This window comes from Drosophila hydei, unplaced genomic scaffold, assembly GCF_003285905.1.
Source record: "Drosophila hydei strain 15085-1641.00,03,60 unplaced genomic scaffold, DhydRS2 tig00000315-arrow-arrow-pilon, whole genome shotgun sequence".
Taxonomy (NCBI): Eukaryota; Metazoa; Arthropoda; class Insecta; order Diptera; family Drosophilidae; genus Drosophila; species Drosophila hydei.
The window spans coordinates 1264611-1280000 of NW_022045707.1; the positions used below are offsets into that span (position 1 = coordinate 1264611).

General features: G+C 41.6%; 1 protein-coding gene across 1 annotated transcript in view; it reads right to left on the bottom strand.

The window, feature by feature from the left end:
- Nucleotides 1-15390, bottom strand: part of LOC111602128 (retinal homeobox protein Rx) — a 32585-nt gene that overhangs the window by 8950 nt on the left and 8245 nt on the right. Inside the window, exons 3-4 of the mRNA XM_023319076.2 lie at nucleotides 12149-13246; nucleotides 11264-11430 (exon numbers count right to left, since the gene is read on the bottom strand). Coding sequence (XP_023174844.2) covers nucleotides 11264-11430; nucleotides 12149-13246 — 1265 coding nt within the window. The remainder of the gene's footprint in view (nucleotides 1-11263; nucleotides 11431-12148; nucleotides 13247-15390) is intronic.

Sequence of the window (15390 nt, forward strand, 5' to 3'; positions counted from 1 at the left end):
AGTGAATGTATATATATAACTGTATATATGAATATATGTATACTCTATATAATTATAATAAGCAGCTTGTGTGTGTGTGTGTGGGTTGACAACCAAAAACCCTGTCAAGCTGAGCGGCCTGCAGCTCCTGCTCGTTGTCAAAACAAGCATTTATATAAAGCTGATTAAGTCACATTTCACATATCGTTTTTTATGCACTGAATACCCATTGAATAGGGCCTGAACAGGTTATGTTGTTTTGGGTGGAGTGTATGTAACAGGCGGCAGCAGCAGCGAGCGTTGAGTGGAGCTGACTTTGTCTGCACGTCTTTTAGTCTCCATGTTTCTAACTGCCTAACTGTGCTTTAGCATGTATGAACTACTAGAGCTCGTAATCTATATATATCTGCATCTGTTGATACATATTTCTAATACATATATATATATCTTTATATATCCTCTCTCACTTAGATAATAGCATAAACACAGAACTCTTCTTGTCTCTCTGTCTTTTAGTCTTTCCCTTCGGTCTTCTTTCCGTTCTACTTTCCCTTCGTAAGACAACTCGTAACCCAAAAGAGCTAACTAGTTCTATTTATATAACCCACAGATGCCTTGAAGCCGACTAAGATTCATATTCAACTTTATATCTTTATATCTTTTAAAGCTACCTTTCTGTACCTCTGCTCTGTCGTGGCATTATAAAGACGTAAGTTATTTGGTAATCAAATCTATAAACGGGTTTCACAGGGTAATCGAATAGTCGTACCACCTTTGCTAAGGGGCACAAATTCTCATAAGTACCTGCCGCATTTCTGTTGAAAATTTCTTTTTTTCTTAACGTTTCTTTATGTATCTGTGTGCGTGAATATTTCTTTGATTGACTCGACCAAAATCGAAATTGTTTTCTTCCGCACTAATTTGACAACTTAAGCCAACGCTCATTTAAACTGACAGCAGATAAGAGCGAGGCAGGCAGAGGCCACTGAGGGCGGCATACCTTTGACATGATTGCGGAACACACAGATATAAAAAGATATTCTTAAGCATGAATCAAACAATCATGCGCCTACATAGGTTCAATTAAGAGTTCCAGTGGGAGCTGGGTATCAGGTTGATGAGAGTGAAGTGAAGAGGGCGAGACTCATGAATAATGCATTTGAGTGAGTCTTGTTACAGTTAATAACGGAATTATAACTATTAATATTATTATATATTATTATATATTATTATTATTATTATTATTATTATTATTATATATTATTATTATTATTATTATTATAATTTTTATAATTATTATTATTATTATTATTATATATTATATATTATATAAAGCAAAGAGCCTGAAGGACTCCTGGCATATTCATGAGAATCGCAGAGTAAGGCCTAGCTATACAAATTTCAATTCAGATTTGCTTTTTTTAATAGAACTCGAGAACTTTAATCTATATAGATCCCATATTTGATTGAAAGTTGCTGTTTAAATACAAGTGAAAATTCTATGCTTGCTCTGCTAGCTCGTCTCACATTGCAGCCATGATATGGGCATAACTCACGGCTAATTCAGCTTTATTCTTTTGCGTGATCCGTTCTGGCTGCTTTGTATTCGCGCTTGAGCTTTGCCGCTTTCAATTAACCCCCATTAGAAGCTCGTTGGACAAAGGAAAGAACAAGGAAAGCCGCCTTCAGCGTAGGCGTAGCTCTACCTGAGATCGGGAAACGCCTAAGCGAATGCGTGTCGCAATTAATTAAGCTAAAAGAAGACGCAGTTAGCGAGCACAACAGAAACGGAGAGAGAGAGGGAGAGAGATAGAGAGAGCGAGGTCGAGGCCAACGTCGTCGGCATCGTTTGTTGAGGCATTTCTTGTTTGCTTGCCGCAATGGCATCCAATTTCATTCCTTTATGCGACTTATTGAGTTTGGGCTGGTCCTTCGTCCTGGCCAAAGGGTGTCGTTGTCTGCGAGCAGGCACTGTCGCAGCCGCTGGGCAAAAGACTTTAAAGCAGCCGCTGCGACGCATCCTTTTCTGGCTAAAGGACAACGTGGCGCAACGTGTGCGTAATTTAAGCTGCGAAACGTGTCCTCGACTCAAGCTAGTCGATCAGCCTCTGGTTGCGCTTTTTGCCCGGGCTAATCAAATCAAATGCCGAGCGCGTGCGTCGGATTTGCCTAGTGGCTGTCACTAGGGCTGCGCAGGACGAGGTCCTTTCACTCATAACTTCGTTAGGCTTCATATCGAATTTAGCGTAACCTGTCAACACATTTCAATAAAAGTGTATAAATCAAAAGGAATGAAATTATAAATCATTCTGCCCCGTCGACAGGCCGCTGCGGCAACCCCCAGGACACACAACACACAAACATAACCTCACTTGACATTAGGGGTAACAATAAAGAAAGAAAAGAAAGGAAGCAAAAATGGATATATAAATAAAGAGGGCAGCAAGCATAGCGCTGCATGCGCAACCCCTAAGCGAAGCGTAAATATGTTTGGCTTAAACTGAAACAAAATATGATCAAATGTAATCATGCGAATACAATTACAATTACAATTACTTTTTATAGGAACAGAGAGAGAGGGGGAGAGAGAGTAAGAGTCAGAGATGAGCTAGCTCTGAGAAAAGTCTGTGCGAGAGCAGCTGCCCAGTTGGCTCGAGTCAAGCAGCATCGAGCGTCGCACTTGAGTCGTCAAGTGCATGTCCAAGCTGAAGGACATTTAAGGACTCTAGAAGGGGGTGGCTGCCGCGGGTTGCGTGCACCCCTCGCTAATGAATATTATTCAATTTGATGTGTGCCTAAATGCTGTGTAATGAGTTGCACATCTGTTCGCTCAAAGGCCTCGGAGTCAAAAGTTAGCAGCGACAGCAACAGCAACAGGACACGACTCCTGCCAAGTTTCGCATTATTATTATTATTATTATTATTATTATTATTATTATTATTATTGCATTATGGCACTTGCGCTCTTTGATTGTGTTATGTGTCAGATGTCAAGAGCAGCGCGTTGAATCCCTTTTTTAGAAATAAGGTAAAAAGTGCTTCACAGCAAATCGAATAAGCTCGCAAATTGTTTTTCTTTATAATTCTCTTTTTCGTATTAACGAGCGGCAAATTGTGATGTAAATGGATTTGTTTAGACACAAGTAACTTTGTAGAGTGGGCATATAATCGAGATGCAGGGCTGTACTTTGCTATATTGAATATGTTTTCCTTATATATGAAAGGTTTGCAAGAATTTCCACTGGATGTGAGTCGATCTATGTGAAAACTTAGCTATTTAGAGAACATCATTTTTGATTAGCCGAGCTTAAGCATTATAAACATATAAACTACTTTTCTTAACCTCGGCTTGGTTGGCTAAATCAGAACTGATGTCTTTGGCTAGAGTCAAAGCAAAGTTCTTGATTTGATTAAGCGAAAAACTTCCTTATGAAGACTTGTATTATTGCTGAACATGACAACTAGCTAAACAACTATTTAATTTATGTATATATATACATCATAGCTAGCCACATACCAAATTTGAATTCTATATCTTTATTAGTTCTCGAGCTATGGCCAACTGAAACCAAAACTCTATATAAAATAACTATTTCTAAAAGCTTCTATTTAAGGAATATGGAACAGTTAGTTAAAAAAGAATTTTACTTTTTGATATATACACTTTTTATGAACTTATATATAAATTTAGAAATCTAAAGCTTTTAGAGTTCTCGAGTTATGCCCAAAAACCTAAAATATAAAATATAAATATATATAAATATAAAATGGATTTTTATAGACATGAAGCTAAAGAGAGCAACTAGTGAGAAAAACATGTATCAAGCGGTTTTCTGTTTAGATGAGTTATTAATGAATATATCATTCTATATTTCTATATATTGTAGATTTCTAGCTCCTTCTCATAGCTGGTCTACCTGAACAAGAGCAGATATAGGTATGAATATACCTATGAACAAGAGTAGATATAAGTATAGAAACTTTGGGCAGTCTGAGTTGCTTTTCTGTTGACTTTTACACATATTTGCTTCGTTTTATATATTTCAATTTGCAGTGGTACTTCATAGCCTGGTCACACTGTAGCCCCTATGCTAACGGCATTTTGCATATTTCATTGTTTTGTTTTCATATATTTATTTGACATAATTAGTCAGCTCGCCTTCAAGTGTTGGCTCTTTGTGTTGCTGGACAGTTTATTTCAGCATAATTTTGAATAAGCAGCAGATGTGCACAACACACAACACACACACACACACGCACACACACCTAGGGGCAACCCTCATACTTGACTTGACTTGACTTGCTTTTATTTATTTATATTTATTTATTATTTACCCTTGCGGCTGCTTTGTTGTGGTCTTTACACCAGGTGAGTGTGTGTGTGACTGGGTGTGTGTGTGTGTGTGTATCAAAGGTGGCATAATGTGTTAATTGTTCTACGCCCACGCATTAATAACGGCACTTGAATACAGCTGTCGTTGAGCTACTTTTTAGCACTCACCAGAGCTATAAATAGGCGCTGCTGCAGAGGGCCTAAAGCTGTTAGCCATATTATATAAAGGGGAGCTTGGGGATTAGGGATCAGCGATTAGAGGTCATAGGTCGCAGGTCACTTGAGCGCTAAACAAATCACGGAGAATGCCCAATTGCTGGCATTGTCAAAGCGACCCAAAACCAAAAAGTTGACTTCCCCTGCGAGGGGGCAGAAAGAGGGGGGAGAGAGGGGGGAGATGAGTCAAAGAAAATGGAGCTCATTTATGCAATTGTTGGCAATTCCAATTTCGGATATTGAGAACTGTGTCTCTCGCCCTATCAGTCGCCCTGTCTGTTTGGCCTCCGCCTTTGGCTTGCTTTCTGATTGTGTTCATTATTAGATTTGTATAGGATTTCAATAAAAAAGGTCCGCAAATGAACCTAATATGCATTATTATTATTACGACATGTGAAAACGAAAGCGAAACGAATCGACTCTCTCGCTGACAGCTGTCGATAGGCCATGGACAAATGGAGCGTTACAGCCAGACAGCTAGAGAGTGGGGGAGTGGGAGTGTGCGGGTCTCCAGGGCAGGGGTATTCAAGAAATAAACATACTATAAATGTCGAACAGAAAAAACGGAGGCAAAAGTGGAATTGCAATAAAAATCTATTTTATTTGTTAGTGAAATGACATTTTTATTTGTTTGCTTTTTATGCACACACACACGCACACACACTCACACACACACACATAGAGAGCGTCTCGCTGTCACGGCACACACGTCGTATGCGCAATATGCATATAAACAAACATTTCTCATGTGTATATTAAATCGTTTCCCTTTATCCGTTTGCCATTTGTTTTTTCGTCTTTTTGTTTTTGCATTTTGCATATTTTCTTTGACAGTTTTACGATATTTAATCATTTGCCCATGCTAAATAATTGACAGCCATTTCGTCTTCCGCCCCAACAATAATATTAATAATAAAAATTGTCTCCGCTCGACTATTTGCCAAACCCAAACGCATGTTAGCCAAAATAATATAAATACAATAATGAACCGAATTTCGTATTGCTTTTCTGCTTTATTTGATTTAGTTAAGCTAACAGACGGCACGCCAAGGCAGACGAATGAGTAATGGAGCAGGTTGTCCTAGCGATGACTTCTTCTTACTTATAAAAATCTATTTAAGGATTTGGGTTTTCTAGCATAACTCGAGAGCTTGAACAGTTAGGTATACGCAATTTGGTGTCTAGTTTCTTGGAATGCCAATATTATAGCTAGTTACCTGGATGTAGCTTTTCTTAACAATATCCAGATTCCTTGTTCCAGTGCCTATAATAGGCAAAGTCGGACATTCCATATTGCTCAACTTGTCACCAACTCAGTGATGATGGCTTTGATGCCAACATGCCACAAAATATTCCAATATCGATATTCCAATAGTGAGTTACTTTTTGAACCGACCTCTCTTAACTAATATGTTTTATAGCCTCTGCTCTATGATGCTTAGAATTCACTCATTGTCCGCTTAAATTACTTTTCTTAACTCACCTCTCCTAGCCAATTTCGATATATTCATTTAGTTTTGTGCCCGCTCCAGTTGCTGGCCATCAATCAACGCCTGAGAGCAAAAGTTCTTGCAATTTGCTTTGCTTTGCCATGCTAAATTAGGTTTTAATTAAACTCTTTTTCTATATCTTGTTGTTGTTGTTGTTGTGTTCGCCGTCTAACTCACTCAATTGTGTTTAATGCGGCGTATGATTGAGGCGCATTTAACCCTTAAACGCGGCCACTTTCGGGAACCCTCGAGAACGGCATTTGCGAGCTGTCAGCGTGTAATCCAAATAAAATAATTGTCATCTACGGCAGGCACTTGCGCGCCGAGCCATATGTTCGAGCTCACAGGGCTCACTGGCAGCTGACGAACTGGCAACTGGGAACTTCTCTCACTTCTCAGCGTTAATGATGTGTCTGCCTGAGTGTGTCTTGCGTTTGTTTAGCGCGTTAAGCTGTTGTTTAATTCGGCAGCTTAACGCATTTTGTTTTGGTTACGATCGTAGATAAGCCCCAGCTTAAGCTAGACATCTATATATATATATATATCTGTCTATATCAGGCTGGCTGCGGTTGGCATATTAATTGCCTTGGCCGAGCAGCCAAGCCGCAAAATGACACAATTTCAATTTGATTTGGCAATTTTGGGTCTTCTGTGTTTTTATTTCGGCCTGGCTGGAAAGGGAGACAACTGCTCGTTTCTATTACAACAATGTAAACGAGTGCCAGGGCAATATTGGCCGTTTAAACAACAATCAAACAAGCCACAACAATGCCAAATACGAGCACACAATGCATCAAATGCAAAAATCCAATCAAACTTTTTAAACAAACATTTAGCAAATCTATTACAATACGTGTAACTCTTCTGGCCCCACCCACGTCCTCTCTGAGTTGCCAAATGAACTCATCTAAACGAGAAATTGAACTGAATATTGAACCACTGATTGACTCAACTGGGGTTTCCAGCGCCGCCCCCTCGCTCGCTTCTTCTTTCTTTTATTTTTTTTGAGTAACAACTCGATTCCGTTTTCTTTTCGAGTATATCTATGTGTGTGTGTGTGTGTGTGCGCAAACTTAATCAAAACAAATTTCCACCTTCAACGAGTTGCACACCAAGCAATTTCCACACAGCTCCAACGATAACTAGAACTTCATGCAAACTAACCGCAAATGCGATTACACACACACACACACCCACGTGCAGAGGGTGTGCAGACCGAAAAAATGTGCCCACGAAATCAAAAAGAAAAAGCAAAAGAAGTCAAATCTTGTAGGCAGTGCTAGACTAATAGATACCCTCTGCTTTCAGTTATTGTTTTTTTAGTACACATATATAGGGCTGCGTAGCAGAGCTCAAGGCTGAACTATTTACACGGAATAGTTTTTAAGCTCTACTAAACAGTAGCAGAATTATCCAAGAAAGGAAGTATTTATAAGCTTTGCTTTCATTAGGCTAAGCTAAGCACCAAATTTGGTATTCCTAGCTCTTATAGTTCTCGAGTTATGCACAAAAAACCAAGGTTTGAAATCTTATTCTTAGTGATATTCAAAGATGTTGCTGACATATTGAAAAAAATTTTATCTTATATGTATAACAGTATACAAACGTACATATAATTCAATTTAAAGTCTCTAGCTCTTAAAGTATCTGAGATAGAAGCTCACAGACTGATGCGGAGCTAGTCGAGTCCACAAATCTGATGAGATCGTCTTTATGCCTCGCACAGAACAAATTTATGTATACTTCCAACATAGACCCACGCCTCTTGCCGCCTCACACATGCAGTCGCACCATAACAATATACCCCTTTCCCAATGAGCTGCAGGGCATTAAAACGAGTTGAACTTGGGGACGCGCCTGCCTCGCACACCAAGGGCTAGGGGTAAGAAGGTGTGTGGGGCGGGTAAATAGGGGTTAAAGGCTCTATCTAGCCAGGCTAAGGCTGCATTTGCCCAAATTTGAATTCGTGTCAATTTGACAAAGTGACACATGAGGGCCGTACGGCCATCTAGAGAAACGCGGATAAAACGCGGCAAAGAAAATTTTTATGCGATTTTCGTTCATTACTTTTGTATTTCATTTACTTATTTTTTTGCTCAAATTTGTTTATTTATTTATGTGCATATATTTGTGTTGCCAAGCAGAGAGAGAGCGAGAGAGAGAGAGAGAGAGAGAGAGCGCGCGCTGCGATAATGTTTAGTCAATAAAAATGATTTGTCGTCTGAGTAAACGAATTCATGAAATTTGATATGTCCTTTGCCGTCAGTCGAGACTGTCGCCTGTCGCCTTTTGCCTTTTGCCTTTCGCCTGTCGCCTTTCGCCTCTCACCTTTCCACCTGCGAGCTGCAGGCGAGGTCCTCAGCTAACCCACAGTCTGTGACTTAGAGAATAACACATAAAACTATGCCACAGGGCACAGCGCTTAGACCCGAGTCCACTGTGCAGCTATGCAATTAGATGGTCCTGCCTCAGCCCCCACAGCTCACCGCTAAGTCAAATATTACATAGTTAGATAGATAGATATATTAGTTATATAGGAAATGCCACTCGAGCTCATTGATTGCTGAACTCTTTTGCTGTCCTACTGAGAACTGGCTATTCAATTGGGGTATATAGAGTATGTGGTGGGATATGTAAAGGGCGTTAGGAGATATCTCACAAAGTCTAAAGCAGATTTATTATTGTGGCTCAAGAGAAGCTGTGAAGATGAAAGACAGATTAATTGTATCTCTAGATCTATCCATCTATCTGCCTTTATAGATATATTGCTTCTATTGGAAATTGTAAAGCATTTAGCGTGATAAAAAGTCTTATTAAACTCTATAAAAATGTATTATCTTGTATCATAAATACTAAGATACAGAATATTAATATTAATATTATTATCTTTAGATAGCTGCCTCTTCAAATTGGTTCGAACTCAAGAACTTTTTCAGTTGTAGATATCGAATTTGTTATGTCTGTCATCAGAATGTCTACGTACACTAAGAATATATCACACTTTGGATACCTATTGCCAACATTAAGGAAAACGTAGCTGTAGGCATAGCTCGGGAACTATATCTGACTAAAAATATTACACATATTCTCTGCAGAAGTAAACACAGTTAACACACACCTTGGACTATTTGCCCACGAGTTAGACGCAGCTTTTTAGAGTAGTTCCTAGGAGTAACGTAATCCATCGCCACCTACAGGAATTTTACCTGATTTCGCTTATCTAATTTACCCTCTTCTTTCCTCTTCCCCTTTCTCTCTACTCTCTGCTTACTTCTCTCTCCTGACTTCTATTTTCTGACATCTCACTTCAGATTTATCCCTTCCAGTTTCTCGCTTCTCACTTCCCACTTATCACTCTTCTAATCTTAGTTCTCTGATCTTTGTTCTTTATTCTGCTCTCTCCTCTTATCTCTTTTCTCTCTTCTCCCTTCACTCTCTCTCACATGTCTTCGCTCTTCTCGCTTGTCTGATTTCCACTCGAAACCCTCACTTTAAGTACAGAGTATCTTCTAGTCGAGCAACTCCGCCTGCAACACTCCGCGCTTGCCTTCTGTTCGGGCCTTCTCCGATTGCCGCGTCGGGCGTCTTTTATGCTACACCGCTGTGAAAGGAATTTACGAGGCGCCCCGCCCGTTAATGTCGCAATTTGCCACCCGAAACGAATGGCGGCCAGACATGCATCCGCGCGAGCATAAAGCAAAAGGCGCATATCCTCATAAAAGTGCATAATTCCTTCAGCATAAATGGATGGCTCCGCTGGCAAAGACCGCGACTCTTGTCATTTGCATTGTCATTTCGCAATTGAGACATAAATTTTAATATGCACTGAAAGAAAGTTGCGCAAGTTTGGTCCTGCGAAAAAGTTACTCCTTTCGGCACAGGCAACACGAAGAGGCAGTCAATCAAAGCGGGGGCGGGGCTAGAGTGATCCCTGGGTGAGTAACGCTTGAAGCTCACTTTGAATGTGCAGCAAGGTGCAGCTGAGACAGAGTTCAAACTAAACTATGAGAAGAACAAAGCCTAATTTAATGAATGATTGATGCGCACTTATGAATGATTGATTGAAGACTGCGCTTCATAGAGCTCCACCTCGATTTCTATCATGAAACTGGATAAATATATTTGATGTGTTGCGAAGATCTGAAAGCGCAAGAGACCTATGCTGATACGGAGAATAGCGAACTTCGAGAGTATGACGATTACTCAATGGATTGACTGAATGATTGATTGACTGATGATCAGCTTTACTCAAATGGTTTGAAGTACTTTAAAGGGATATTGACAGAAGTTCAAGAAATCTATGTAGCAGCAGAGAGAGCAGTAAGCGCTATTAAATTGATTGACTGAATGATTGATTAAGTGATAAAAGCTATAAAGCATTTGATTGAATACTGATTGAAGCTATTCAAGTGCATATACAATTTCACGAATCAACGTTAGGTCGCAAGGTCATTTAACAGAATAATTATTGGTACATTGATTGATTGATTGACTGATTGATTGATTTATTGATTGATTGATTGCTTACTTATTGAAGCTATATAGCTTTGGATGCATACTGAAAGTGCCAGTGCCAGTGACAGTGCAAGAGCTAGGAGTGCAGCATTATAGCTGTGCATTGATTGACTGATTGATGGATCACATGAGACTGACTGACTGATGATCTATGCATAGACTAAGCTGTTGAAGCTGGAAAGCAGGTGTTCTTTTAAAGTTACATTGCTTGATTGATTGATTCAATGAATGACTGATTGACAATCAATGCAGAGACCAAGCAGTGGGAATAAGACTGGGATCAAGGACGACAAGAGTTTGGAAAAATCCCTTCGGTTAGTAGGCAAGTCTTGAATATGCAAATTTATGCAGCTCCAAGCAGCTTTTAGCTGTTTTCTTAGAGATCCAGTTGATGACATGATAAATCACTTTCGGAATAAACAACCCAATTTTCGGGCAACTACAGCAAACGCGCTTTGCAGCCAATATATCTAGTGAGAAGATAAATTCTTGTCTGGCCCTAACATATGGCTGGCTAGCTGGCCAGTATCTATCTGGTCGGAGGGGCGCTGCTTAGTTGGCACAGCTTAATTTCGTTAAAATAAATTGCAAACGGAAATTATTTAATTTCCGGCGCCTGGCTGGGCAGACATGTTGATTGCACAATTAGCAAGGCTCCAGCTCGTAAATAAGGCGCGCTGATTAACGTCTGAATAGATGGTGTATGGGCACCTGGCACATGGTAACTCACCTGGACGCGCACTTCGGGCAGATTCACCTTCATGGCCAGCTCCTCGCGCGAGTAGACATCCGGATAGTGCGATTTCTCAAAGGCGCGCTCCAGCTCATGCAGCTGGTAGGTGGTGAACGTGGTGCGATTGCGTCGATGCTTCTTCTTGGCGCAGTTGTCATCCTGGCCTAGAGAGAGCGAGACAGAAGGCGAGAGGTGGAGGAGAGTGAGAAGGAGAGAGAAAGTCAGAGACATTAGAAGAACTTTTCTTTAAACTCTAGCGAATGTTCAATTGAACGACTCACTGCAAAAGAACTACTGATTCCAGCAAATTTTTCTGAATACTCTATAAAAAGATTCAATTGAACTTTGACTCACTTAAAAAGAACTATTGAACTGGCCTCATGAACTGTTCATAATTCACAAAAGTTCAATTGAACGACTTATTTAAAAGGAACTAGTGAATTGATTCAATCAAACTTCTTTTTGCAGTCTAACAAAAGTTCAATTGAACGACTTATTTAAAAGGAACTAGTGAATTGATTCAATCAAACTTCTTTCTACAATCTAGTTAGTTCATAGTTCAATTGAACGACTCATTTGAAAGGAACCACTGAACTGAGCTCAGTTCTCTTAATGTTTCTATATATTCCAGAAAAAGTTCATTTGAACAACACAATAGAAAATAAATACTGAACTAAAACATTCATAACTGGTTCACTAGTTCATAGATAACCAACAAATGAGTGAGCTGAGCTAGTTCCGACTCAACTTTGCTTTGAATTGTGCTCAAAACTCTCGCGGAGCTCAGCTAACGGAACTGGTTAATAAAATATAGCAATATAGTTCATAGAACTGGTTCAGCAAGTCGAACTAGTTCACATTTGGCAACCATAAGCTGCTTACCCTCATCGTCGCTGCCGGATGTAATTTTCTCGCCCTGCTCACTGCTGTTGGTCTGATTGAGATCCTCGCTGGAGGCGCAGCTGCCGTTGACCAAACTGTCATTGTCCCCATTCAGACGCTCCACATGCTCCACCTGATTGTTGTTGCTGTTGTTGCTGCTGCGATATTCGTGCTGAAAGTGTTGCTGCTGCTGCTGTTGCTGCTGCTGTTGCTGCTGCTGCTGCTGCTGCTGCACCTCGTCGAGGCTGCGCGCCCTGATGCCATAATTGCCCAGCGACTGACCGTTGGCTAATTTGGCTTCATTATCGTCGATGAAGGTGGACTTGCGCTTGTTGTTGCTGCTGCTGATGGGCCGAGGTGTGGGTGGGGAGGTGACATCGATGTTAATGTTCGCTTCATGCTGCAGCTTTGCGGCCTCATGGTCTTCGTCCTCCTCTAGCTCGCTGGTGGAGGACATTGAACGTTCGTCGTAGTCGCGTGCTGCACTCGCAGCAATTGCCGAGCTTTGGCCGTCCGGCTGAAAGTAGCTGCCAGCAGCTGCAGCAGCGGCAGCAGCAGCAGCTGGCGACGATGATTTGGCATATTTATTATGCTGCTCCTGCGCATGCGCAGCGAGCGCTGCCAAGTGCTGCTGATGACTGCCGTAGACGGCGGGCGAGGGTGGCGGCGGGGGCAGCTGCCCCATTTGCCCCACCTGCGCCTGTGGCTGCAATTGATTGGCCTCCACCATTTGATGCATCGAATTGAGGTAATTGCCGGCCGCTGCCTCCTCCTGATGGCCAAAGTGTGCCGCTGCGCCGTGATTGTAGCCGAAGGCATTGTGGTAGCCAAAGGGAGCGCCGTGATGATGCGTGGCCATGGGCGCCTGCTGCGACGGCGGCTGCTGCGACTGCGACTGCGACTGCGACTGTGATGGGTGCTGCTGCTGCTGCGGCGGTGGCGCCGGCGGTGTTGGCGGCCCATAGCTCAGCCCGTTCTTCGAGTGCTGCTTCAGCATGTTGGCCATGTGATTGTCCATGTGACGCAGCTGAGTCAGCGACATGCTGCTGCAGCGCAGATCGGTGGCATCGTCCTCGGCCATCGAGGCATCGCCATCACCTGCAGCAGTATAGAGAGAGAGAGCGTGGTTGAGTAAGCGACAAATGTGAATAGCAGCAGCTGCTGCTGCAGGAGTAAACAAGAGATCTCTGGTCTGCTCTAGCGGAGCTAACAGGCCTGAAGAACGTTGCCAGCATATCAAACAGGGAAACAAATGCAAATGCAAACAAAAGAGAGGGTGCAGAGTAGAGGGTGCAGGAGTAGGATATATAAAAGGAATTCGTATCAGATCAAGAGAGCATAGGACATACATGAGTTCGTGCTTCTTTACGCTCGTCCTTCTCCTGCTATCTCTCGAGCTCTCGACTATCTCCTTACTTTCTCCTTTTGACTGTCTTATGCTCTCTTCCTCTGTTTCTTTCTCTCTTTTATTATTTTTCCTATTTTTTCTCTTATTCTCCGTCTTTTCCTCTCTCTCTCTCTCTGTCACTGTCTCTGTTTCTTATTTTATCATTCTTTTCCTCACTCCCAGTTTCCCATCATCTCTCTCTCTCTCCCTCTTTATGTCTCTTTTTATATGTCTATGTCTCTATTTCTCTCTTTTTCTCTCGATTTCTTTGTCTCTTTCTGTCACTCGCTCTTTTTGTCCCTCTCTTCCTCTCTCCAACACTCTCAGCATGTTCTGTATACTCTTTCTTCCGCTCTCTCCGTTTCTCTTTCTCACTCTTTGACCTACTCTCATCATCTAAATTTCTCACTCACTCCGTACCTTATCTACCTCCTATTCCCTCCTATAAGAACTTCTTATAGCAGCTCTCAGCCTTGATTCCTATAATGGGATGGGGCTGTCAACAAATTGATGATGGAATCTATCATCATTTGTGATGTAACTGGCAGCTCAGGCGAACTCGAGGCGGGATATGTATATAATTTCAATCCTGATTTACTCACTGTAGGTTGGAGTTGACGATTTCCACATAATACTCTAACATTTGCTGGCCTGATTAGATTTTAATTAGCCTTTGAGGTGGGCTGGCTGGACAGTTGGTCAAGTCATAAAGCTGTCGCTGCCCATGTGGTTAAAAGCCCTGACGCGGTAATAACAATGTGTTATTTAATTTTGGGTTGCAAACAAACCACCCAGAAAGCACCCGAAACCCACCGAACCTGAGCACCCACCCACCCACACCTGTTGGCCATTAATAAACGGCTTTCAATTAGTCGCCTCGTATTTACAATGTGAGGCAATAAAAATTCTCGGAAAGAATGAATTGCCGAAGGCCACAACTTTATGCTACAGTGGTGCAACGCGCGGCGCCAGTGGTGCGAGGGGCATTAGGCACGAGGTCGGTGGCTCTAATGGGCGTTCTGGCTCTGCTCGGCTGTAGCACACGTATCACGTGACATGCAAGGAAGTCATTAGTTGTCGCCGTCAATAGACTAGGCGAGTGTGGAGAGGAGAGTGGAGAGAATGGAGAGTGGAGAGTGGAGAGAATGGAGAGTGAAGAGAACAGGGTATTCCGAGTGGATATGCGGTGTGGGCTTATGGAAAAGGTGTTGAGAGAGGAGAGAGGAAGTAGAGAGGAGTAGAAGAGTAGAAGAAGGAGGAGAAGCAAGAAGGAATAGAAGCAATGGAGGGAGAGCGAGAAAGAGAAAGAGGAAGGAAGAGAGAAATCGCAGAGAAAAATGAAGAGGAGAGAGAAAAAGGCATAAAGCGGGATAAAGGGAGAGAATGGGCAAAAAAGGGAGATAGAGAAGAAGATAAAGAGACAGTAAAGGAGAAAGAGAAGAGAGAATGATACGTGGAGAGAGGGAGAGAGAGAGACAGGAAGGGAAATATATATATATATATATATAGATAGAGAGAGAGAGAGAGAGGAAGGAAGATAGAAAGACATGGAGAGAGGGAGAGAGAGAGAAGGAGGAAGTGAAATATATATATATATAGAGAGAGAGAGAGAGAGGATGGAAGATAGAAAGATAGAGAGAGAGAGAGAATAGGATAAGAAAATAGAGAAATATACATAGAGAGAGAGAGAAATATGCATTAAGAATGAGATAGGGAAAGAGATAGAAAAATATATGAAAAATAGTTAGGAAAAGGAAGAAACAGTGAGAGAAAGAGATGGACAAACACAGAAAGAGAGAGTGACATACAGGCGACACACATCCATAGAGAAACAGAGAGCAAGACAAAGAGAGAC